The sequence below is a fragment of the Portunus trituberculatus genome, chromosome 17 (genome assembly GCF_017591435.1).
Source record: "Portunus trituberculatus isolate SZX2019 chromosome 17, ASM1759143v1, whole genome shotgun sequence".
Lineage (NCBI taxonomy): Eukaryota > Metazoa > Arthropoda > Malacostraca > Decapoda > Portunidae > Portunus > Portunus trituberculatus.
The window spans coordinates 8,185,673-8,213,599 of record NC_059271.1 but is presented as its reverse complement, the minus strand read 5'-3'; the positions used below and the strand labels follow the sequence as shown (position 1 = coordinate 8,213,599).

General features: G+C 41.1%; 1 protein-coding gene across 1 annotated transcript in view; it reads right to left on the bottom strand.

Moving 5' to 3' along the window:
* The window catches only part of LOC123504771 (acylphosphatase-2-like), a 70,295-nt gene extending 43,592 nt beyond the window's left edge, over window positions 1–26,703 (bottom strand). The window contains exons 1-2 of the mRNA XM_045255586.1: window positions 26,591–26,703; window positions 4,039–4,055 (exon numbers count right to left, since the gene is read on the bottom strand). Of these exons, the coding sequence (XP_045111521.1) occupies window positions 4,039–4,055; window positions 26,591–26,645 (72 nt within the window). The 5' untranslated portion in view covers window positions 26,646–26,703. The remainder of the gene's footprint in view (window positions 1–4,038; window positions 4,056–26,590) is intronic.
* Window positions 26,704–27,927: the final 1,224 nt, after the last annotated feature.

Sequence of the window (27,927 nt, the reverse complement as noted above, 5' to 3'; positions counted from 1 at the left end):
TAAATGCATATATAAGACAGTAACACCACCTCCAGATGTGGTGTTCCCAGCAACCTCAGAGCAACCTCATCACCGTCCCTCCAAGCGTTCATGGATGCCATTTGCTAAAACGGATGTGGTTGTACGTTATACGGACTTTTTGGTCTAACTTTATATAGTACGTTAAACCAGAAATTCGTTAGACGAACGTTCGTTAAGCGGAGTATTACTGTACTGCTATACTCCACTATCTCTATATCATAAGACTGCTATGATAATTTCAAACAGTTTTTTCTCATTACCTTCATCATCACAACTATATATCACATACCTCTCACAATAACACTATCACAAAAGATTATGTTGAGACAAGTACAGTAAGTCCTCGTTTTACACTAGTTTAGTATAGGATAAATTCGCAGATACGATAATTGACAATTATTACCATTTTTTCAATTTAAGAAAAAAAAAACGCACTTACGATATTTGAAATTGCCGCCGCTTGTGATTGTGGCGCTACACTGCGACCAACAACAAACCAGTCACTTTCGTGCCACCACGACAAATAACAGTGAGACTGTGCTTGGTGATTTACTTACATTATTCTCTGCATTTAAGACCAATTCCTGTCCAAAATGTCACCGAAACGTAATTTGGATCTTGGTGAAGAAGTGGGTAAGGTTAAATGAGCCAGGAAAAGTTTAACATTGGAAACGAAGCTTGATGTAGTCAAGAGAAAAGAACTTGGAGGAGGCTCGTCAGCCATAAGCCATTCTCTGAATTTACCACAGTCAACAGTGGCTACTGTTTTGAGGAATGCTTCAAGTGTTCAGGAGGCAGCAGCTAATGCTTCAAGCCTGCAGGTAAAATTGCTGACAAAACATCAGGAACCCATTATAGATCGGATGGAGGGTTTACTTAAAATTTGGATAGACAGCCAAACACGCCAGTATGCCCCACTCTCGTTGAGCCTCATTTCAGAAAAGGCCTTGTCTATTATTGAAAGCTTGAAGGTTGAGATGGATGTTTGTTTACTTTTTTCGATTGACTTTCATACTGAGCTGGAATATATTCCTATCTAATACATGTTAAAACGAGTTCGGTTTACACTAATTTTGGTCTACAATAGCTTTTTGAGGAACGCATTTCTAGTGTAAAACGAGGACTTACTATACAGTGGTACCCTGAGATATGAGCTGCCTGAGATAAGAGTTTTTTGAGATATGAGCTATGATTTAGACATTTTTTATTTTGAGATGAGCAAAATTTTGAGACACAAGTCATACTTGGGGATGTTGCCACTATAGTCGGCAGTTCGGCACATCGGTTGAGCCTCACCAGAACTAGGATCTACACGTTTCCCGTGGATTTCATTCCCTGGGATTGTTCTTTTATCATTTTCACACTATTTACTGACCTTCCTTTTGTCTAAAGAAAGTGAAGTTCTAATTTATGTTTAATTAATGTTTATGTGTGAATGGTGCCTGCATCCTTTTCTCCCCTCCCCCTCCTCCTCCTCCTCCACCATTTACCACCATAAGCCAAAAAACGTGTTTCCAAGTTAAGAACACAAAATGAACTTTTGCAATTATTTTACATATTTTCATGCATTGATAAAGTATGCATGTGTATGTAACTGAAAAGGCAAAACAAATTTTGAATTTCTTCTATCTCCCCCTACCTGGGTCTACCTCCACTTCCTACATGGACACAAACCTCCTCTACAGCTACAGCATTGCAGCCTCTATACCTCTCTCTCTCTCTCTCTCTCTCTCTCTCTCTCTCTCTCTCTCTCTCTCTCCTACTTAAATGTCATTTATTCAATGAAAAATGTTTACAGGATCATCAATGAGTTCTTCTGTGATTATTAGAGCACCCAGTCTTCTGTTGGTGGCTATATTTGTACACTCCAGCTGATCAACAGTCCCAAGGGAGGGTTAGGAATGCAGTATGGTAATGTCCCATGGAATGCACCCTCTTAGATAAATATACTTTATAAGAGTAGTTTATCTATACATATTAATTTTGTTATGTTTCATTATGTTTCTGTGCAATAATTATCATTTATAAATACCTTTTTCTTACGCAAAATCACATAAAAAATAGGGGTGCTTTTTTTTTTTAAGGGAGGCTGGAACGGATTAATAGCATTTCAATACATTTCAATAGGAAAAATTTTTTTGAGATACAAGCTAATTGAGATACAGGCAAACCCCACTTAATGAAGGGGTTACATTCCTAAAAAACCCTTCATTAAGCGAAACTTTGTTAAGCAAACCGATTATAACAAGTTTAACCCCTGACTTGAACTTTCATTGAGAGTAAACAAAGCAAGAGTGCATCATAGTACAGTGAAAGGTTTAATGAAAGCAAAAATTATGAAGTTAAACATTTAGGCAGTTTAATCTCAGTCATTATAATGTACAGAAATGTATGTATGTACATAACTCTATAACCATTGATGATCTTAAATTTATGAAGGGAGGGAGAGTGGAGCAGGAAAGACACTAACCGGCAACCTGTGGAATGTAAACAAAGGGCGAATCATTGTATCACATACAAAACTTATGTACCACATTTCCACAACGCTTTCCATTTTATCCATTGTAGAGTTACGAGTTCAGGTGGTTCTTTTAGCTTGCAAGGAAGATACGGTCTCACCAGCCTTCTTAATAGATTCTGCTGATTTGAAAATAGTAGAGACAGTAGATGGACTCGAGATGGTGGCGAGCAATGCTATTAGTTTTCTCGCCTCTCTCGTGTCTGTGAATAATTTCCAGCTTCACTTCAAGAGTAAGAGACTTCCTGGTCTTCTTAGCAACGCTAGGCGACATTACAGGGTGTTTTGGTGGTAAGTTGAGCGAGGGAAGACAAGCTGCTGCCAACGCTGTTATTGTTTTGAACAGGGGGAGTGAGTGGTGTACGTGTTGTCCACGAGAGGCACTGGTGTATTCAAAAGCCTGTCGGCTTGAGTGATACGGTAGTGCTTTCAAACTTGGAAAAAATTACCAGGATAAAACTTTGTTAAAGTGAGTTTGGTGTTCATTAAACAAGCAGATGGTAGTAAAATGAAACCTTCATTGTAGCAAAATTTCTTTGTGTGAACCTTCATTAAGCGGGGGTTGCCTGTACAAGCTCCATCACGGAACGAATTAAACCTGTACCTCAAGTACCACTGTATAAAGCTAGACTAGATGAGTAATAAATACTCCACTGTATCATTATCTTACTTCAACACACTAATAATGACTCAGAGTGTGTCCAGTTCAGTAGTTAAACAGCAGATTGCCGTGACACTATTAATGGCACCTTCCCAACCCTCACGTACGGATGAATAATATTTTCTAGAGAAGCGGGAATCTGATGCATTATCATCTTATCATGCTCCAGGAAGTCACTATTGTATACACAATCATATGTGAAAATTTCATGTCAATCAGACAGATGAATACAAATAGCAAAACAAGGATGAAATTATGAAAAATCTTTAGGAGTGAATATCTTGAAGTGTTTTTTTACACTTCAAAAACTTTCACAAAATCTGTATAAACTCTGATCACTTTTTGTATGGTATCATTTTAAACTACAACTAAGATGCAATTTTTAATTTGAATTAGATTTTTTATAAAGTCAATAGAAAACAAAATAAAGGAAGGTGAAAAATTTATACAAAAAAAAAAAAAACTTGGCAGGCAGTTCAACTCGGACTTTAGTCTCTGGGCCAGTCAGACTCTGACTCATAGCAAAATCCAAGTTATCAGGGTTCAAGCTATCGAGGTTCAACAGTTTAACAACATAAGAAGTAAACTTGGTGTTTCGGTACACAATTGTACTTACACCACATACATTAATTCCTGCTATGATCCCATAGTTATACATTATTAACATTTTTTGATTTTTTTTTTCTTGCACAGCAATTATGTAAACTTAATCAAGTGTACTCTTAGCTGCATATTACTTTACCAACTAAATCTAGGCTTACTGAACATATTCTCTTTGCTGTAATATTCATAATTGGCACAAACCTTAAAAATGAGGCCAAGCTAGCATACACCTCACCTTGCGAAAGAAGACCCCTGGAAGAGAGAGAAAAATTGATGAATACTTAATTTTTATTGTAACAGAATATATAGCCATCTACAAATCAGGATTCCTCCATCAGAGTGTACTTTAGAACATTGTTATTCTAACTTTCCTGAGAACATTGTTATTCTAACTTTCCTGAGAACATTGTTATTCTAACTTTCCTGTCTAACATGCCAGTTCCTCAGCCACAGTAGGCACAAGCCAGCGCAATTATAATGCCAGTGCCAGAAGTAACTGCATCTGAAAGGGCATCTGGTATCTAATTAGCATGAATTATTTTGTGCTGGTGCATAGATATTTGGCAACATCTATGCATGACCATACACTGTCTCCCACAAGAAGAGGCTTGGCAACATTACTTAAGCAAGGTGAATGTTTCTCCCAACAATATCAGAAAAAGAAAATTTACTAAATCGCTGGTAGTGTTGTAATAAATTTGCAGTTCATATGCAGTTGTTACCAAAACTGTTGATGCGAAACACTTTTGCTTACACATGAAAAGTTTAATATAAAACTGAAAGATTTTGGGGACCTTTTAAAATTCTAATATTTTGTGAGATGGCCCTACTACAGCTCTGATGACAACTGGGATTGAAGGAGGAAGGTTCAATGTATGCCCAAATGTTCTGAAATTCCTGGACCATCTTCAGGATGATGGATGACTAGTTATTCCTTAACCCGCTAAGACCGATGGCCGCAAAATTCGCACCCTCCAATTACCGCAATTATCATAAAAAAAATCAACTCTTATAAATTACTCTGGAAAAAAATCTGCTGTTAGTAGACATGACAATGCATCATCCTACAAGTTTTTATTGCTCTACTCACTATGGTTGTCTCAGAATAATAACCGATAATTGGAGAAGATTGTGGTAGCGGCAACTCGGAGGAGGTGCTTTTATGTGTATTCTTACATAATGTAAGGCACTGCTCATATTTTTATGTGTTTTCACATGTTTTTTGTGTTTTCACTCATATTGGCTGATTATAGTTACGTATGTTTTTATCAGGCGTGGGTGACGATGTTGTCACAATAGCAGGGTCGGGATCTACCTCCAACCTGTGAACTTTGCGTCTTGTCCCGCCTTGTCTATCACTTTTATCACTAAACTTTAGCTTCCTCTTAGCACCAGTAGCCATAGTTGTAAATAATAGTTCCTTAAATAAGTAAATACGTAAATACGTAAATAATTATCACCGCGACACGACGCTCACGCACCTCACAGAAAATTGCGGGAGACTAGCTGGCTAGAGCGGTGTGCTTCCTGGGAGCCGACAGTACTACCATAGGCCTACGTCATGACCAAATATAGCAGCGCTACCAATGCTAGCGCGGTTTTTATTAGCGCTCAAAGTAGCTGCCCCATTTAAGGACTGTCGGAAGTGTGCTATACAGCCGTATTTAAGGCCTGTCGGACTTTTCGGGTTAAGGGGACTGCATAGAGTTTGATGAATTATGAAGAAAAATGGATGGAATTTAATGAAACTTAATCAAAATGTCAAAACTACCAAACAAATGAGCCCTACCAAATTTTAAGAAATTTTGATTATTAATTTATTGTTGTTTTTGTTGTTCTTTTAATTTTTTTTTAAATTGCATCTACTTTATCAGTTTTGGTCATACAGTGTATTTTCATACATCATTTTAAAGAGGACTTCCATATCTATCAAACAAACTGATGAAATTTGAAAAAAATGTTTTTGTCTTTTTTAGATATACAAATCATAAAAATATGAAAAAGGAAAAATTCTTTCAATTTAATTTCATGTAAACCGTATTTTTTAATATATAATTAATTTATCAGACAGAAATCCTCTACACACCATACTCTGCAAAGAAAAATTAGCAGAATAAAAATGAGTTAAAATTAAAAATGTAGTTACTCATAGAAGCATCAAAATGCATCAAAAATCCATTCTTGAGAAAACGGCTCTCAAAGTTTGGCTATGATTTACTCCTATAACAATCCATTTCTCATAAAACTTTACTTAAAAAATTTTATAGGTCTTTTAATGTAGTTTCCAAAAAAAAAAAACAATTTGAAATTGGGCAATTAATAAAAAAGATACAGTAATTATGGTATCAGTAACCAAAACGTTTTTCCATGACGGCAATTGAAAAAATGGGAAATGTTGCCATATCATACAATAAGCTTTATGCAAATCAATCTTAGGAGGTTCAGGCTCTTCCACACGACCCATGAGGTGGCTTGATACCCACAAAATGCCTAAATTATCGCGTACAAGACTAAACAGACATGCGAGCATGTCCAGGATTGCTTCTATCTACAATCCAATGAAAGCAAACGAGAGGAGAGAGGAGAGAAGTGAGGAGAGAATCGAGTCTCCTTCCACCAGCACCAACACCAACACGACCACCACCACCACACCACCACCACCAGCTGTTGGTTGCTTCCTCGTCAAGTTCCAGCAATAGTTTCTTGGGTAATGTTGAATCTGAAAGTTCTGCTGCATTGAGGAAGAGGCTAGTAGCTAATAAACTACCTGTTCTAACACCAACAAGTCATGAAAGTGGAATAATAAGCATCAGTTCTCGCAATGATTTTGCCAGCAAAATCATTGAGAGAACTGATGCTCCAGTACACACACTACACTTGGTTTTTGCTGGCAATATAATTGACAGAACTGATGCTTATTATTCCACTTTCATGACTTGTTGGTGTTAGAACAGGTAGTTTATTAGCTACTAGCCTCTTCCTCAATGCAGAAGAACTCTCAGATTCAACATTATCCAAGAAACTATTGCTGGAACTGGACAAGGAAGCAACCAACAGCTGGTGGTGGTGTGGTGGTCATGTTGGTGCTGGTGAAAGGAGACTCAATTCTCTCCTCTCTCCTCTCGTTTGCTTTCAGTGGATTGTAGATAGAAGCAATCCTGGACATCCTCGCACGTCTGTTTAGTCTTGTACGAGATAATTTAGGCATTTTGTAGGTAAATAACACGAGAAACACAATGTAAACACAAGCGTCACATGCGTGTACCTCCCTCACGGATCACGGTCAAGCCAGCGTCCCTCAGACAAGCCCAAGGTATCGTACACTAACCAGAATAACTTTGGGTTTCGATACAGCAAGAAACAAAATGAAAAAAAAATGAAAAAAAAAATCTTCACTATATGATATGGCAACACTCCCAGTCAGCTGATCCATTTTCACCACTAAGCCTCTTTGGTGCCACTGTAAGCTTCTAAATGAAAAATAATTGTTTTCTCAAGACTACAGCAGGACTAGGGATGCGCAGAATCCAGTAAAGCGGAATACCAGTATTTTGCTTCAGTGTTACCAGTAACGCTGGTATCAAAACGAGAAAATGGCAGTGGTGGGGAGAGAGAGAGAGGCCAGAGCTTTGTGTGCGACCATTCAATTACCAGATATTTTCACCATTAAATACCCTTTGGTGATAATGTAAGTTTATAAATAAAAAACTACAGACAGAACGCCAGGAATGATGAAAGCATACACCGGTTCCAGAGGGAACTGGTGGAAAGGCAAGTTTCCAAAAAGAAGAGAATGATCCACGATCTGCATCAAGAAGCCAACACCATAAAGACTAAGTGGGCCAGTGTTCCCATCCCTGACAATCTAAGAGAGCAGATCAACAGGAAACTGCCAATACTCCAAAACCAACATCGTAAAGGAGTCAAAAGCACCACAATCACAAAGCTCGCTAAACATAGTGGAGATCACTTAAGCTTCCTCGCCCCACCAGCAGTTACGTTAACCTCACAGACACAGTGCTAACCCAAGATCAAGAAGACATCCTCAACATGAGACTTAACTGCCACTACATCACTAAGCCCCTCCCTCACCGTAAATGCCTGGAAACTGAGGTGCTTCTTGATCACATACAACAACTCATGAAAAAAGGAAAAGTCACAACATCACCCGACCTTCAGCCTTCCCTGCTCGCTGAGGCTGTCAAGACTCATAGACGCTACCAAAGTAAGAAGGTGAAACAAAACCACATCCTCACCGCTAAACAGTTGAGGGAGAATAAAGACATCATCATTAGACGAGCTGACAAAACTCTGGCTTTTGTCCTGATTAAGAAAGAGGAATATGTAGATAAAATGGACACCATCCTCCACGACACTACGAAATTCAAGATGATTACACGAAACCCTACTAACTCCCTCAAGAAGTGTGTGAACGCTACCATCACCTCTATCAACACAGCTAACAACAACAGCCTCCAGTTCCAGAAAATAAGCGAAGAATTCTCACCAGGGTACGCCTACAGGAATGTGAAGACGCACAAGCCCTACAACCCACTACGCCCTATCATATCACAAATATCCACACCCATGTACGCCATAGCCAAGAAGCTCAACCAGCTCCTGACTCCATATATACCCAACAAGTACAGGCAACCCCCGCTTAACGAAGGTTCACACAACAAAATTTCACTACAACGAAGGTTTCCTTTTACTACCAACTGCTCGTTTAACAAACACCAAACTCACTTTAACAAAATTTTATCCAGGTAATTTTTTCAGCTCAACCAGCTCCTGACTCCATATATACCCAACAAGTACAGGCAACCCCCGCTTAATGAAGGTTCACACAACAAAATTTCGCTACAACGAAGGTTTCCTTTTACTACCAACTGCTCGTTTAACAATCACCAAACTCGCTTTAACAAAATTTTATCCAGGTAATTTTTTCCAAGTTTGAAAGCTCCGCCGTATCACGCAAGCCGACAGGCTTTTGAATACACCAGCGCCTCTCATGGACAACACGCGCACCTAGTTCAAAACTATAATAGCGTCAGCAGCAGCTCGTTTTCCCTCGCTCAACATGCCACCAAAACACCCTGCAATGTCGCCTAGCATTGCTAAGAAGACCAGGAAGTCTCTTACTCTCAAAGTGAAGCTGGATATTATTCACAGACACGAGAGGCGAGAAAACTAATAGCTTTGCTTCCCACCGTGGCTTGACTCCATCTACTGTCTACCATTTTCAAGTCAGCAGACTTTATTAAGAAGGCTGGTGAGATCATATCTTCCTTGCAAGCTAAAAGAACCGCCTGAACTCATGACTCTGCAATGGATAAAATGGAAAGCCTTGCGGAAATGTGGTACATAAGTTTTATATGTGATACAATGATGCGCCCTTTGTTTACATTCCACAGATTGCCAGCTAGCGTATTTCCTGCTCCACTCTCCCTCCCTTCATAAATTTAAGATCTACATTATAAAGTTACTTACATACATACATTAGTGTACATTATAATGACTTTACTCTTAAATTTTACTTCACCAAATCACCCTCTGCTGAGGTAAGCATTCCCATGAGATCAGCTGTTCCATTCCACACCGTCAGTTGCTGGTTCACGCCCATACTGGTCGGACGTTCGCACTACTGCCCCGTATTTTTCTGCCAGACCTACTGCCACGTCATCAAAGACGTAGGTACATTGTATCATGGTGCTCAATTTGAATATATGGCATAGGTTGGGCCTGCCATTTGGCTATTTAGTATGAGTTGGGCCTACCAGTTAGCCAAGGTTCGCACATTACTTTGTTTTGTGGCATGGGTTAGGTCTGCCATTGTGCTATGGGAAGAGTTGGGCCTACCATTCTGCCATTTTTTAACAATTATTGTATATTGGGGCAGTGGTTGTTTACAGTACGGATTACCACGTGCAGGTTGAGAGTCATGTCTTGCTCCGGGGACGGCAATGCACTTCCACTTGTGGCCTCTACCCAGGTTCCCGGCAGGAGGAGTGTAAGCAGGTCATCCAGAGATGGAGAGGAGAGGCATCATTCCCGTGGTATGAGTAGCAGCTCCAGTGCTTCCCTGGTGCATCATGGCCATCGTCGATCTTGCCACATGCGGTGGTCGCCTGCTCAAACACGGACCCCTACCACTCACGCTTCCATGCCTGAGCAATCCTGGCGTGTTGTGTTGGATGAACTGGCGGTGTTGAGTGCAGAAGTAGCAAAACTTAGTGCCAATACACAACCGTCCTCGGCGCAGGTGGTGAATTTTTAGGCGAGTACTTCCACAAGGAATCAGTCACCTGCTAACTTTTCTGGGTTTGTTGGTGATAGTAGTGAGGAAGGTGGAATCATGGAAGTAACCCGTAGGGGAAGTGTTTTGCTTCAGAATGCAAAGGATTTGGGTCCTCCTGACACAGTTTCTGGGGACATTGATGACAAGATTGCTGGGATGGTAAACTTCCTGTTTGACAAAGATATGCAGGAGGAGGATTACAAGGCCATCTCAGAGGATGGGATTACCACTCACCCTAACAATTGTCCCGCGCTGGCTTCTGTAGAGTGCAACCCCCAGATCTGGAAGGCCCCCAAAATGGATGCTAGGAAGGCAGACGCCTGACTCAAAGATGTAAGTGGGGACATTCTTAAGGCAGGTATCATCCTTACAAAGTCACTTCTGGCTCTGGATCAGGTTGCACAGGAGGATGGTCACCCATTGGTTGAACAGGAAATGAACAGGATTAATGGCACTTTGGCACTCCTTGGGCATGCCAACCACAAAAATAACTTGGCGAGGCGTTTTGTTATGAAGCGGGAAATTAACTAAAAATATTCACACCTGTGTTATGATAAGTGGCCAATGTCTCGCATGTTGTTTGGAGATGATGTATCCCAGTCTGCCAGGCAGATCGAGGACACAGAGAAGCTGAAACATAAGTCTGCAGCCAAGAAAAACCCTGTCCCATGAAGTTCACTGGTGGCAGGTCCAGAGGCTTTTGGGGGAAATCCACTCAGAGTTCCTACTTGCTGAGGTTTCAGCCCTATGGACTGCAGAGGGGCGTCAAGGGTGGCCAACGGCAATTCCAGACTCATCAGGACCCAGACTCAAAAAACGCCAGGAGCCAGGGTCAGTACAGGCCCCAGCATTAACCGAGGTTAGTAACAACTTTGAAGCAGGTAGACTTCAAAAGTTTGTTCATGTGTGGAGGAAAATTACTAAGGACCCAGTAATTTTGGACATGGTGTTACACTGCCATCTGGACATTATTTTTTCTGACATTGTGCACTTATTCAGGGGGAGTGTGCATATAATTTCAGTTTAGAGGAATAACTTATCATTAGTGAGGAAATCAAAAAATTATTGGAGTTAATTGCGGATGTTAAAAACCCGCCTGTAATGAGTTAAAGGTACTGGTGGTTACACAGAGGAAGGAAGCTCAAATTCTTTCTCCCATTTTTCTTAGACCTAAAAAGAATGGTGGATACAGGATGGTACTTAACCTAAAAGAACTAAACAACTATATCTCCTACAAACATTTCAAAATGGAAAACTTTGAGGAAGCTATTAGGCTTATCAATGCTGGAGATTACTTAGCCTCAGTTGATCTAAGGCATGCATATTACTTAGTTAAGATTGCAGAGGACCAACAGGATTTTTTATGTTTTAAATGGGATAATACTATCTATAAATTCACTTGTCTTTCCAAAGGTATTGCTGAAGGTCCAAGAATTTTCACAAAGTTGATGAAACCAGTGTTTGCATTTCTGAGGAAGAGAGGTTATTCTACTACTAGCTTCATTGGTGATACTCTGATTTGTAATAATTCCCAGTCAGGATGTCTTGCATGTATTGGGGACACAATTGATCTTTTACAGCAGCTAGGCTTTTGTATTAATGAAGAAAAGTCTGTTTTGATCCTCGCTAGGAGTATTGAATATTTGGGTAATGTTATTGACACCATTTCTATGACTGTATCACTACCAGCACGCAGGGTGCTGAAAATTACTGATGCCTGTGAACAGCTCTTAAGGAAAAGTAGAGAGAAGATTCAGAAGGTAGCTAGAGTTATTGGCCTCTTGGTTGCTGCCATTCCGGCAGTGGAGCTAGGCAAGCTGCATTATAGGCAGTTAGTAATGGCGAAAATCACAGCTTTGCAGACTGAAAAGGGTAATTTTGACCAATGGATGGTAATCACAAAAGGCATGAAAACACACCTACGCTGGTGGATTCATAACGTTTACATGAAGAACAGAAAAATCTTTAGGACAGGCACTAATATCAACTTATTTACTGATGCTTCCAAATTAGGCTAGGGGGGGAGGGGCAACTGGATCAACGGTCTACCTCTGGGAGTTGGTCTATGGAAGATAGGCTGCTGCATATCAACGCCCTTGAGCTTAAAGCTATTTTGCTTGTCTTTCAGGCTTTCAGATTAGACCTCAAAGGAAAACACATCAAAGTGTTTTGCAACAACACCACTGCTATGACTTACATGATTGAGATCGGAGGCACAAAGTCACCAGTTTGTAATAGTATTGCCACTGAAATTTGGGACTGTTGTATACCTAATGATGTATAGATCACATATTCACATATCCCAGGCAAGGACAACACGATGGCTGACATGGCATTGCGTGTAGTTAACGACAGGCACGAATGGAAACTTAATGTAAACATTTTTCAACTCTTATGTGGGGTGCACCAGTCATAAATTTGTTCGTGTCAAGGCTTAATAAGCAAATATCCTTGTTTTACTCCTGGAAACCAGATCCAGAGGCAGAATATTTCAATGCATTCTCACTAAACTGGGCAAGGTTTGAACTATCTTATATCTTTCCCCCACACCTTATTACAATGAGGAGACAAGTTCTCACCCATCCGTCCTCTGAGGAGGAGCACCCAGTCATGCGTCACACCAGACTGATGGCATGCCTGCTGTTAGGGAGCAGTTCCAAGCACAAAGAATATCTGCAGAGGGTACGGATATCCTCATGGCCTCGTGGACAAAAGGTACACGGAAGCATTACCACCCACATTTTAGGAGATGGTCACAATTTTGTGGTAGATGGAACATTAATCCCCTTAATCCCACTCTCACCAACATAATCAATTTCTTGTCTGATACTTTTCACAGAAATGTCAGGTATGACTCGGTTAACACGGCAAGAAGTGCTCTCTCTTCCCTAGGCATCGTAGTGGATGGCTGCAGGGCTGGTAACCATCCCTTAGTCATCAGATTTATGAAAGGGGTATTTAACCTGAGACCACCTCTACCCAGGTACACTGTCACCTGGGACGTGTGGCCTGTGCTAAGAAAATTGCAGTCCTGGTTCCCGGTGCACGTGTTGTCCCTTAAGGCTTTGACACTAAAATTGGTTATGTTGATGGCACTGACCCCGGTTGCAAGGGTGCAAACCTTGCATTTATTGAGTGTAAAGGGTTTATGTATTGAGCAAGACTTCATTTCAGTTCCACTAAGCGGCAACATCAATCAGTGCAGGCCACAGTTTAATGTGTGTATGATTAAATTTCAGGCTTACCCTAAAGATGCTGCTTTGTGTGTATGTGTAACTTTAAGGCAGTACCTTGAGAGGACAGAGGCCCTTAGACAGGGTACTGTTCAGGAACATGATAGTTTATTAATCAGCTTTATTAAACCACACAAAGGAGTTACTCAGGACACCATTGCTCGTTGGATCAAGACAATGCTAGATAAGTCTGGGGTGGACACAGCTAAATTCACTGCCGGCAGCGTTCATGCAGCTGCGATGTCTAAGGCCAAGGCCATGGCAGTTCCAGTTTCTTGTATTATGGCTAGAGCTGGCTGGACAAGGGGGAGTATTTTTGCAAGATTTTATGATAAGCACACTGGGACGATAGATCCGTTTCAGAATGCAGTACTAGAATAGTCCTGAATTTGTTGGATACTGTGGGTTAATGCATATATAAGATCTGATTCATAAGGGAGCAGTACATTTCATGTTTTTCTGGATGCAATGGTGGAATATCTTTTTGGGGGCTATTTTGTATTCACGCCTTGCATATTGTATGCAACATATTTAGGGGATACTTTACTTTCAGTTGTACAAATGCAGGTCAGGGTGGAATGGCCACTAGGGTGCTTGGTTGGACATACTGTAAAGGTGAAATGTAAAAGTGGCAAAATTAATTTTGGGACCACAGCAGCAAATGAAAGTTCATATTGTGTGGTGTTATTTTAATCAACCATCCTTGTAGGCTGGATGCTCAGATACAGTTTCCCGGGCACAACACCCACATGGGTGATTTTGATTTTACGAAGCAAATCACCTCTACTTGAGGGAAGTATTAACATGCCCGCCTCATCTTCCCCTTATTTGAAGGTTATTGTACTTTAATGCACATACTTTCTTGGTTTATGTCATGTGGGTGATCATTACTTCAAAGTCTGACGGTGGGGAACGGAACAGCTGATCTCATGTTAATGCTTCCCTCAAGCAGAGGTGATTTGCTTCGTAAAACCACAAGCACACTTCAACTTCCCGAAGGTAAGTCTCGTGTACTTTACAATTTTACGTCAGCCGTCGTCTCCGCTGACATGGGGCGCTCACATGAGATATGCGGGAGCCCAACCAAACACCAGTTGCGCACGCTTGACCACACCGGACGGACGTGCTGTGGACCCGCTGGTCCATTTGGTGCTTTTTCTTACAGCAGGCCAAGTTACTTGTTACGCAGGTACAATGCCTACTATCCGTTACCTGTTTAAGGGCGGTTAGTGCCTTGCAAGATGGCTTTTTGTTGGTGGGGGGCTATATACAAGCTTTGTTTTGATCTCCCTTTGACGACCAGGAGTCTCCCAGCTCCAGTGATGATGGGGCTGGTGCCCCTGTTGGACCCTCCCTGGCCAATTGGGTGCCCAGTGCCCATGATTTGGACCACAGTGGCAGGGGCAGTGACTCTTCCAGGAGTCGTTATGCCGGGGATCGGGCGAGGAAGTGCCAGTCACGTTCGGTTCACGGTTCCGACGTGTTTGCCTCTGCCCCCTGGCCCCCCGCCCGCTTCAACTCTACCTTCGGCTCCCCCACCCGGACAGTGGAACGCTGTTTTAGACGCCCTGGCTGAAATGAGGTCTGAAATTGACCGTCTCAAGAGGGACCGTGGGAGCCTTCCCCCGGTTTCACCTAATCCTGTGAATGCGGGGGCCTCCTCCACTGCCCGCACCACCAGGATTAATGAGGGTGCTGGGCCTTCTCATGGGCAGGCTTGCTCGCCATCCCCTCCTTCCTTCTCGGGATTCCCTGCAGACAGCAGTGATGATGATTCCGTTGGTGAGCCCTCCACTACTATGAGTCCCCTTCTTCAGGGCGTTCAAGTATTTGGGCCGACGGACATGTTTTCGGCCGAAGTGGACGGTAAGGTGGCTGATATGATAAATTTTATGTTTGATAAGGGCATTCGAGAGGACGACTATAAAGCCTTATGTGAGGATGACTATGTTTTGAGACCTGCTAACTGCCCTGCCCTCTCTGCAGTGGACTGCAACTCTCAAGTGTTGGAGGCACTGAGGCCGGAGGCCAGGAGAGTGGATTTTCGGCTCAGGGAGGTAAATAAGGACATTTTGAGGGCTGCTTCTATAATTACCAAATCTTTAGTAAAATTAGACAAAGTGGCCCGTGATGAGCAGCACCATGTGGTGGCGCAGGAAACAAACCTGATAAATGGTGCACTGGCCTTGTTAGGTCATGCCAATGTTAGGAACAACCTCAATAGGAGGTTTGTGATGAAGCGTGAATTGAATCACAAGTTTTCTCACCTCTGCACAGAAAAAGTTCCCATGTCCAGATTCTTGTTTGGTGATGATATCTCCAAAAGTGTAAAACAGATTGAAGAATCGGCAAAGTTACGGTCCACCATCACAGCCAAGAGGCAGGTTTTCCCGTGGCGTCTTCCTGGCAGAACTAGAGGTTTCTCGTCTAGGTTCCAGCCCTACGGGTTTAAGAGGTCGGCCTTCAAGTCTGGTCAGAGATCGTCCCAGGCTCCACGCTACCCAGACCCAAAAAACGCCAGGGGCCAGGGCTACTCCAAGCCCCGGCACTGAATCAGGCAAGTGACTGTTTTGTGGGTGGTAGACTTCACCACTTTGTCCATGAATGGAAGGAAATTACTTCTGATCCTTGTATATTAGATTTTGTTCAACACTGCCATTTGGATATTAATGTGGAGAATGTCAAACACTTATTTTTTCAGAAGGTTGAATACAGGTTTAATTCTTTAGAACAGGATGTTATCTCTACTGAAATTCAAAAATTACTTCTTCTTAAGGTAATTTCTGTCACTGAGTGGCAATATGGACAAATTATTTCTCCTATTTTTCTAAGGAAGAAAAGAATGGTGGATATAGGATAGTTTTGAATTTAGAGAAACTTAATTTACACATTCCATATATCCACTTTAAAATGGAGGATTTTGAACTTGCGATCAAGCTCATTCATGCAGGTGACTTCTTGGCGTCAGTGGATTTAAAACATGCCTATTACTCAGTCAAGATAGCGGAGGAACAGCAAAGATTTTTCTGTTTCACATGGCAAGGGGTTATTTACCAATTCAATTGTTTGCCTAATGGGGTGTCACCAGGCCTAGAATTTTCACAAAACTTATGAAGCCAGTTTTTTCACATTTGAGGAACAAAGGTTATACTATCACCAGTTACATAGATGATTCACTTATCTGCAACAGCTCACAAGCAGGTTGCCTCGCTTGTGTGCAGGACACTGTTTCCCTTTTCAGGAGACTGGGTTTTTGTATCAATGAGGAAAAGTCCATTCTTACTCCTACTAAGTCTATTGAATACTTAGGCAACATTATCAACACTGACACTATGAAAATTTCTTTGCCGGAAAGAAGAGTTTCTAAAATTCGTCTTGCTTGTGAGGATCTTATGCACAAGTCGGTTGCCCAGATTAGACAGGTTGCACGGGTGATAGGTATTTTGGTCGCTGCCACCTCTGCGGTCGTTCTGGGAAAACTGCATTATAGAGTTCTTGAAAGGGCCAAGATTCATGCTTTACATCACTCTCATGAGAATTTTGATGCTATGATGCCTATTTCTGAGGAGATGAAACAAGAATTACTCTGGTGGTGCAAAAATGCAGCAGTACAGGATAGGGTTATTTTCAGGCCGGCTGCAGAACTTGAATTGTTCACAGATGCTTCCAATATTGGTTGGGGTGGCAGCCTTAACCAGGTTTCTACAGGTGGTAGTTGGTCTTTGGAGGAAACTTCATTACACATCAATGCTCTTGAACTTAAAGCAATTTTATTTACTCTGCAGGCATTTCGACAGGAAGTTAAGGAAAACATATTAAAATTTTTGTGACAATTCTACAGCTGTTACTTATGTGAATGAAATGGGAGGTACCAAATCTCTGCCCTGCAATGATCTTTCTATACTCATTTGGGACTGGTGTGTTGATAATGAAGTATGGATCACATGTTCACACATCCCGGGAAAGCTAACTATGAGGCAGATGAGGCTTCTCACACTTTCAATTCTTGGCACAGTGGAAATTGGATGTCAATGTTTTAGTTCTCTCTGTTCCACTTTTGGTACCCCCTCTATTGACCTGTTTGCATCTAGGCTTAACCAACAGATACCTATTTTTTGCTCATGGAAACCTGACCCTGAGGCAACTTATTTTGATGCTTTCTCTCTTAACTGGACAAATTTTACTCTTCCTTATCTTTTCCTCCTTTTCCTTGATCTCTAGGTGTTTGCAGAAGATGGGGGCAGAGCAGGTCAAGGGGTGGATAGTGGTCCCACTCTGGAGATCACAGCCTTGGATGGGCAGGCTGCTCCATATGCTGATAGATCACCCCAGACTGCTCAGGAAATCAAAGAACATTTTGATGCATCCCTGCTCAGCAGAAACACACCCTATCTTGACACACACTCGGTTGATGGCGTGCCTTCTTTCCGGGACTCCCTCAGAGTGCGAGGCATACAGAAGGAAGGTGCGGACATCATCATGGCGTCTTGGAAGCCAGGTACAGGAAAACAGTACCAGTCACATCTCAAGCGATGGGCAAGCTTTTGTGGTAGAGGGGACATCAATCCCTTTAATCCAAATGTGAATGACATCATAAACTTTTTAACGGTGTCTTTCAACAGGGTGTAGGTTATAGCTCCATTAACACCTCGAGGGGTGCCCTTTCCGCCTTGGGTATTATGGTAGATGGTGTATCTGCGGGCAGCCATCCCCTCGTCATCAGATTTCTGAAAGGTGTTTTTAACCTGCGACCCCCTAAACCACGGTACACAAAGACGTGGGATGTCCAGCCTGTTGTAAATTTTTTGAGATCCTTATACCCATTGAACACACTTAGTTTAAAAGAAATTACGCTTAAACTGGTTATGCTGATGGCACTCACGCAGGCTGCACGCATCCAAACGTTGCACTTACTCATGCTTCCAGGCATCAACATTGAAGACTGTTCCATTACAATTCCGTTAGGGGACAACATTAAACAATGTAGGCCAAATTTTAACACTCAGTTTGTCACCTTTGTTGCTTTTGACAAGGATGCAAGACTTTGTGTTTGTAAGACTCTGAGAGAGTACATTACCAGGACTAATAATCTTAGATGTTTTCCAAATGCAGAAAATAGACTCTCATTAGTTTTGTCAAACCTTATAAACCTGTATCTAAAGATACCATTTCCAGATGGGTTAAGACTGTTCTTCATTTGGCTGGGATTGATACTAATGTGTTTACTGCAGGAAGTGTCAGATCAGCGGCGGCTTCAAAGGGCAAGGCTCTAGCTGTCCCCATCGGTACTATCATGGCGAAAGCGGGATGGTCTCGGGAATCAAACTTTGCTAGATTTTATGACAAGGGTATTGTAGGTATTTCCGATCCTTTTCAGGATGCAGTTTTGCACGTAGATTAATAAGATTGGTTATGGTTAAAGTTTTGGGTTTTCAAATTTTCAAATTTGTTAGTTATCAAATGAATTGGTATTATTGGTGAGTTTGGGTAGATAAAGATACCGCTAAAGAGGATATTATATGCAATTGTACCATTGAATTCTTTGTTTGAACTCTTTGAGTCATCATGTGTATATTCTTCATTTTTCATTTGGTTAAATGAAATTGTAGTGTTGTTCTTTTGTTTTGGATAGATGACTATGCTATACTTATGCCGGGTTCATTTTGGGGTTATGGCTGTAAAATTTACCCATCTCAAATGTTCTGTGGCCTTCACAATTATAAAATTTGCTATCAAGTCCCTTAAATGGCGCTCCTTATTTTCCATTTTTGGCATCATAGTTTGCGATTTACTACGAAACCCACATGGCTTTAAAACCTCATGTGAGCGCCCCATGTCAGCGGAGACGACAGCTGACGTAAAATTTAAAAAGTATACGAGACTTACCGTAGGTCAGTTGAAGTATGCTTGTAATTTTACAAAGGTCGCCTCTGCTGACAGGGGAGCGTTCACATGCCCTCCTCTCTCCGCCCTAGTTTTCAAGGGATTTATGTTCTGGGGATTTATGCCATAATTTCTTCACTCAATCTTATTTTTTCATGTGGTGTTCGTAGTCTTTAAAGTCTGGTGTTTGGTTGGGCTCCCGCATATCTCATGTGAACGCTCCCCTGTCAGCAAAGATGACCTTCGTAAAATTACAAGCATACTTCAACTGACCTGCGGTAAGTCTCGTATACTTTTTAAATTAAACTGGTTAAATGTTTAACTTCATAATTTTTACTTTCATTAAACCTTTTACTGTACTATGATGCACTCTCACTTTGTTTACTCTCAATGGAACCTCAAGTCAGGAGTTAAACTTGCTTTGTGGGTTAGTAGCTAGACTTGGGCACACATTCATATCCAGGTGCCACGCCGACAGAGCACTCTAGCGGAAGCATCAGTAGTAAGCGTCTTGCCCACAACACAGAGACAAGCAGCTGCTAGGTGCCTCTCTTGTGTACTTGTGATCTACCTGCTGTAACCTTATGACCAATAGATTTAAGAACATTGAACCTCTTTCCATTCACCCCAGTTCCCATGAGTGACTTGAGGACCATACACGCTTAACGAAAATTCGCTTAACGAAGGGTTTTTTAGCAACGTAACCCGTTCGTTAAGGGGGGTTGACTGTACTGTCTTAATTCTGCCACCAACTTCCTTGAGATCCCGCACGACGCTCCCACTGAAGAAAACACCATCATTGCCTCCCTCGACATCGAAAGCCTCTTCACTAATGTTCCCATTGACAAGACCATCAACTTTATCCTAGACTGTTTTTACCGCTGCAACGAAATTGAACCACTCGACATCCCTAAAGACCACCTCAAGACCTTACTGGAGCTCTGCACTAAAGAAGTGCCCTTCATCTGTCCCAACAGCAAGCTTTACCAATAAATAGAAGGAGTAGCAATGGGCAGCCCCTTCAGTGTCCTAATCGCCAATTTATTCATGGGAACAATCGAATCTACGCTACTAGCCACCAACTGACCCTCCTTACACTGTCACTATATCGATGACATTTTTGTATGTGTCAAAAAGCTGCAGGAGCTCCAAGACCTTCGACAATGCTTCATCACCACGACAGGACTTAACTTTACCTACAAAGAAGCAAATGGTGGACGCCTCCCCTTCCTAGATATTCTCGTCACCACACAACACTCCGGTTTCACCACCACAGTTTATACTAAACCCACCAACAAGGGACTCTGCCTTGACGGAAACAGTGAGTGTCTCAAGCGTTATTTGGACTCCACCATCAGCACCTACGTCAGAAGAACCCTTAGACAGCAAGTCCTCGTTATACGGTAGTTCTTTATCCGGTAAATTCACAGTTACGGTATTTGGAAATTACTACCCTCGATTCGATATACGGTAAGAAACATTCACAGATACGGTATTCGCTCATGTCATCCAAGAGGGCCCAGCGCAGGGGAGCAGGGATGATGACGTCATCCACACCACACCTCCCCGCCACTCACAGTACTAATTTTAACTTCACCACCCTTGGAGCCTGTTATCTCTTCCCCTCCCCCCTTTCTTATAACTGTATTACATATTACTTACATGCATTACTAATTAGATGAATACAGTAAAACCTCAACTCACAACCATAATTCGTTCCTAAATCCTGTTCGTCACCCGATTTGTTCGTCCCCTGAATCAATTTTTCCAATAAAAATGTATTGAAATACCATTAATCTGTTCCCGACCAAAAAAAAATCATACTTTTGTCCATAAAACCCATTCAAAATAGACCTTTAATGTATGCATGACATGAACGAAATAATTATAAAAAGCCTAAATTGTTTTACTTACCTAAATGTTATCAAAATGATAATAAAATTAATAAAAAAGAAAAGGTTATTTACTTGAGAGACTGGACGTTGATGGCATGATGGAATGGAGGAGAGGAGGATGGGGAGGAAGACAGACAAGATCCGAGAAGACAGTCATGAGAGAGGACTTTGGATGTGCGCAGCGTGCCAGAGCTACACAACACCTGTGTAGCATCACAAGTCAGTGCCGCTATGTGGGGCCCCGTTATAGTGAACATCGGCGTGGGAAACATGGATAGATTGCCAGTCTTCGTCTCTGCCTTGGAAGACCCTTGCCTGCTGTGGATTGACTTCCTCATGCATGTGGGAGCAAGTTTGGACTTCCAAGAAGGGAAGTTAAAGGTACATGGCCAGGAAGTTCCTTTGATCCTCGGAGGTGATGCTCAGTGTGAGAGGAGCGGGCAGTAGGGCGGCGTTCCTTGCCAGGCGAGCGAGGAAACAGCTGTGATGGATGTGCCACAATCTGCAGTACCTGGACATGGCCAGGATGATGATGACAGCAACGCTGAGAGCCACCAGAGCAGCGAGGATAACGCCGAGGAAGCTACAGTAGAGCGCGCCGGTAACATCACCATGCCCAGAAAAAACAGGAGAAAATCGTGGTGGCACGGAGATTATGTTATGTAATATTTTTCGTATGTTCTTGTTTCTATTTTCTTTTGTGCTTATGTTTTGTTTTGTTGTTGTGTGATAGCCGGGTCGGCTATCACACAAACGGCTCGCCAGCAGGCGAGCCGTTTAACCGCATTCGTCCCCCGAAATATCGTTCATCCCCTGGGTCGATATACTGACAAATTTTTTGGTCGTCTCCCTAATTGTTCATCCTTAGAGACGTTCGTCAAGCAAGGTTTTACTGTATGTGGAATATTAAAGGGTCTATTGTAAGCACAAATATATTCAAAATAATTACGGCAAACATTTAAAGCCTACTACTAGCGGCAAACCATGCAGAAACTGATAAAGGGCACAGATGGGCCTGGCAAACACACTATCAGAGAATGGTGGAAGTCATTTAACATCAAGCACGCCTTAGATAACATCAAGTCATCTTGGGACGAAGTGAAGACGTCTACCATGAATAAAGTATGGCCAGAATGCGCGCATGACTTCCCAGGCTTCGCTGAAGACAACATCAGTGCAATGAGAAATGACAGAGTAAATCTGTGTCATAGGGCTGGCTTTGATGATGATGATGATATTCAAAATCTTTTGGAAAGCCATGCTGAACCTCTCTCAAATGATGAACTTACAGAGCTAGACAAGGCATCACGGGAAGCAAAAAAGAGGAAGACAAGAAAGAACCTGTGCGTGGCCTGGACATCAAAACTCTTAGAGAATGTCTCAGTGGTATCAAAAAACTTCAGGAAACCCTGAAGGAACATGACCCAAATCCTGCCAGTAGCAGCAAAGTGGCTTATGACATAGAGAAAAGTAACAAGATTTATCACGAAATCTATGATGAAAAACAAGAAAAACCAAACAGTCCTCCATCTACTCGTTCTTCAAGCCAGTCAGACATGCCGTCCCTGTCACACCTGCCAACCCTGCTACAGCTGGCACTTCCACATCCGCTGCTGACGGTTCTACAGCTGGCCCTTCCTCCATATCCTCTTTCTTCAAACCAGTGAAACGTGCTGACCCTGCTACAGCTGGCCCTTCCACATATGCTTCCGACAGTGCAGACGATACCTTATCCTCGTCTGCCCACTCAGCCAAAGATGAGTAAGGGCTGAAATCCCTACTGTCCCTTAACCTTGGGAGGGACATCATCTAATAGAATACATGGTGAGTGAAAGGTAAATAAAAATGTTTTCTGTTTATTTCTTTTGTGCAGTACTTTATATTTTTTTTTGTTATGATTATTTTCATGAATTTTAATCTCTGTAGGGGTGATTTTTTATATGCCGGAACGAATTCCCTATTATTACATGTTATAATGGGTTCAGTATACGGTAATTTTGATTTGCGGTAAGGTTTTCAGGAACGCATATGTAGCGTATAATGAGGACTTACTGTGTGTATATATATATATATATATATATATATATATATATATATATATATATATATATATATATATATATATATATATATATCATTATACTTTTTTTTTATTTATTAATTTTTTTTTCTTTCAGAGATGGTGCTCAACCTCTACAACCCATTGCTGCATCATCCACCGAGAGGGTGGACGTCTCGGCACCAGCAGGAGATTCAGCTGTGTTAGGCATTGGAAGTGCTGCGGTAGCATTTCTATCTCTACTGTTATGACCAATGACAACAAATATTAGTTAAACCATCACAAGCATATTTATTTAAGATCTATCTCACTATCTATATAAGAGATGAACAATCCTCTCAAGGAGGAAGTATCCAAGACAAGGCACCCTTACCTCTCCCTGCCCTCATACTCCTCACACACAGTGTAAGTGTATTATATGGTGTGTGTGTGTGTGTGGTTGCCTCATTTTTGCTGTCTTCCTCCTGGAGGAGGGTGTTGGCTTTGTCTATACATAGATAGATAGTTAATGTCCCTACACTTCAGTTTTAAAGATATTTTGTATGCTCTTATTGATATTTTCAGCAGGAAAGCAAGGTACTGTTATTGTGTTGCAGAGGGTACAGTGTACTTGTCATTAAAACACTTTCATGTGTGGATGCATTCCTTGTGAGCTGCCATTTCCAACCATATACACACCTTCCATAATTGAATATCAACATTGGAAATTCTTCAAATCAATGAGACCCATCAGTTTGATTAGGTTAAGTTACTGAAGTTATACTCTGTTAGTTTAGGGTTAAAGTTAGTTATGTGTAAGCTGGCAGAAGTTGTTCTTTACACCTGCAAGCATTAAATATAATAAATGGATAGTTTGTTGCTTGTGTTTCTCCAAACCTATGCAGGGTGTTTATAAAGGAAGGCAGGTGGGCATTACTGAGTGTTTGAGGGAGAGTGAATGTGAGGTATAGGAGGGTATGAAAGAAGTGGTGTATTTACCTAGTTGTAGTTTTACAGGGCCTGGGCTTATGCTCGTGTGGCCTCGTCTCCATATCTACACTACAAAGCATTGGTGCGCCGATGCTACGTTTAAGATAGTGCTGAGGCCATTTACTCAGTTTAGTATTCACGCATATGTGCAGTATGATCAAAACGTAAAACAAGTGCCATCATTATTTGTACTTATGTCTGGAAAGGCATTGTGACTACAAACAAGTGTTGTGTGAGACAGGCGTGATATGATCAAAACATGAAACAAGTGCCATTATTATTTGTGCTTATGTCTGGAAAAGGCATTGTGACTACAAACAAGTGTTGTGTGAGACAGGTGTGGTATGCGGCAAATGAGAAAAGCAAAGAAATGAAAAAAAAGGGTGTGTTCTCTTAATGTCACCTAGGATGTGGGAGGATATAGATATACAAGGGTGGAATGGTTAATAGTTTTCAAAACCAAGATGATCCAAATGTGTATGGAATAATTTACTCGCTCAAATTCTTGTCTATGTCATCAAGGGGCTTGGGAGGTGGACTGCCTCCTACATCAAATTAGTAGAGTAAAGTGGCCACTAATTTTCAATGCTTTACTATTGGCTTTCATAAAGCAAAGCAATGTAGGCTTTCCTATCCAAAAATACAGAAAAAAAAATATTGCCTTGCAGGCTTAGTTTATTAATTAACACTGCTGCCTTATTGTGCTTGCCTGAATATTTCTTTTTACTTAAGTACCTTAAATATGTTTGTGCAATAAAAGCCAGTTTTACAAGTGCACATTACAGATTGTTACATCTTATCATTGTGAATATTTCCATCCCTAGAAACACCTTCCATACTTGAATATCAACACGAAATTATTCTTCAAATTAATGTATCTTAAGTGACATTGTTAGTTTATGATAAGTTAGGTCACTTAAGGTTGCTAGGTTGAAGTTAACAATGCAAGTTGTTTGCTGACATAACAGCTGCTGCTTCGTTTCCTCTTCTGTGGTGGGTGTGGTACATCCATCACGTCAGTAACAACCAATAACAAAACGAAGTGGTAGTATACGCAACTACACGTACGTGGGTCACATGCTGTTTGTTTACATCGGGTGAAGTGGAGTCAGTGGACAGAGACACTATTATTAATTATGTTCGCCTTCAAATATACCTAAATTTCATATATTGTTAATCTTATTAATAAAAAAAAGCATCAGACATTTTTATTTGTTCAAATCATTGTAACTGGGTTAATTTCAGTAGATAAGTTTCACCACTATGTTGCAGTTGGCATCCCTGCGCTAAGTCGAGCTAATGATGAGGAGCTAGCAAGTCATAACTTTGCCGTCTATGTCGCATCATAGCTACGATAGCTTAAGTCATGACTTATGGCTCACTTGCGAAAGTTTTATAAATACGGCCCCTGGATCCTTCCACATCAGGAAGTCTGAGGGTACTAAGTGTGTTCATGTGTTTGTTATTAATACTGTGCAGGCAATATAGCAGTCTGTCAGTCATTAGGTTAGATTAGGTCATTTAGGTCAGGTCAAGTCAAGTTAGGTTAGTTTCAGGGTAGGGTTCTGTTGTTCACTATATGTAGGCAATTTCAATTTGCTCTAGGGAAATTTCCCTATATTTTTAGGCTAACTATTGGTTTTTATTTCTCTTGACTTTTCAAGGGGTCAAATTTTGCTCGTTTTTGGTTTCTCCCACCCTAAAACCCTGCTTTCCCAGAAGGTCCACATGCTTTTTAGACATAGGGAAAAAGAAATATATGATAGGGCAAATTTACCAAAGAATGTGTCTACTGTACTGTTGTCTAAAAATACAATGAGGAAGCCTGTTCCAGTCCTTTATGATGCATGGAAAGCATGAGTGTTCATATGTCTGTATAGTATGATATGTTTGTATGCTTGGTTGTTTAAAATCTTTTTTTTTTTTTTTTTTGTGCTGTGGATCAATGTCACTCCTCAAGAATTCCAGGATTAGGTTGGCTTTGGACCAAATACGGTCGTTTGTTTACTTAGACTTTTCGAGAAATAAAATATTTGATCTATTTTAGTTTCCCACACCAATTACGCCACAGCAAACCTAATCTAACCCTAAACCTAATCTGTTTCTGGCGCGGTCTTAATTTTCAAAAGCATCAATACGAGTCATTACGATAAAAACTGCATAAACGTAAAGTACAGTGAGTATTTTACCACAACATGTAGTCGCATCATGAGTTACAGACAATGACTTATAGTAAACATTAACATAATGTCATGACATTCCTGAGCAGCAGTCTGGAAAGCTCCTTGATGACTGGTGACCCATCCATTATTCCATCACTGAAAGTAGGTTCTATACTGGTCATGCTAAACACGGTAAGGCCGACATACTTGCTAGGCTGTCTTCATCACTTACACAAGCCTTCATAGAACTACTAAGACTACTAAAGATAGATGACATGCTGACATTACCTTGAACACGCCCAAACACTTCGAATTCAACTGCAAGGAGTTTCTGCGCCGCCATGGTTAGGTCTGCTCTGTTGATGAGGCAGAGCAATCGGAGAGACTGCCAGGTTATTTTTATATCATATGTGGATCTTATTATGACAATACTTAGGTTGACTTTTTTATTAGTACTTTTGGGATATGTTTTGTGTTATTTTCATATATAATCAACTTTTAGAAAAAAAAAATTTTTTCATAGAGATTAAATGTCTTCTTCCGGCTTCAAAAATAATAAAATACATGGAATACTATACGCTGACGTCTATTTTTCAGTTACCCCCCTCCCCAGCAATGAACTATCATGGGACTTAGACCTGCCCTTGGCCAGAATTTTTCCTCTTACCTATATAAAAATAGATAAATAGATAAACATCGGCATGTCGCCAATAGCAACAGCACAACACTGTGGCCGGGAAAACCATTCTTCTCAATTTTCTCTCTTACCATCTTCTTACTTAGCATGCAATTCTTCCTCTGTTCCTCTGTTTCGTTTCTACCATTTCATTTGTTTTTTTCTTTATTTTTAAACGAGTTCTATCTTTACCTTCCTACTTACAAGCATCTATTTAACCCACCTATCCTCACCGAGTTCCTGCTGCATCTTAATTCTTAAAAATAGTTTTCCTTTCACTACCCTTTCCCTGAATGCAATCCATCCCAATTAACTTACCTCTCTGATTATCTGTTTACGACAGTAGGACTCCTATTTGTCCAACTAAATACTGCACGTAGTGTCTTGCCGTAAGATTCTGCATTAGAGACCATAGAGGCGGGTTCACACGTGCCAATTTGCAACTGAAATTGGAAATTGCTAGAAATATCAAATAAGCTTTTCTAGTCGGAAAACGTCAAACATAGCGACTTGACAGTATCGACTATATAATATATATAGCTAGCGCCTTAATTGGCGGGAAGTGAATGTAAACAAACAGCTACCCGCTGGTTTCAGAAGCGGTGGTTGCTCTTCTTTTGGCGTATCGGAAGTCAGCAAAAAAGAAAATGCCTGTGGATACGTCCCTGGCTAAATAGAAAGAAAAATAGAAGTGTTTACTACACTCTAATCTTAAGAACACTATGCACAATTACGATTAAATTAAATTATCAGTGTCTACTACACTCGATTCTTAATTAAGAAGACTATGCACAATTGCGATTAAATCAAATCCTGAGAAGTCTTCAATCCTCACCTCCAACAACACCCTGCATTGAGGGAAACAGTTCTTGGAGAGTGGCAGCTATCGTCGAACGACGATTTGCGTAAGCTTTTTTTTTTTTTTTTTTTCTTTCTTTCTTTTCTTATA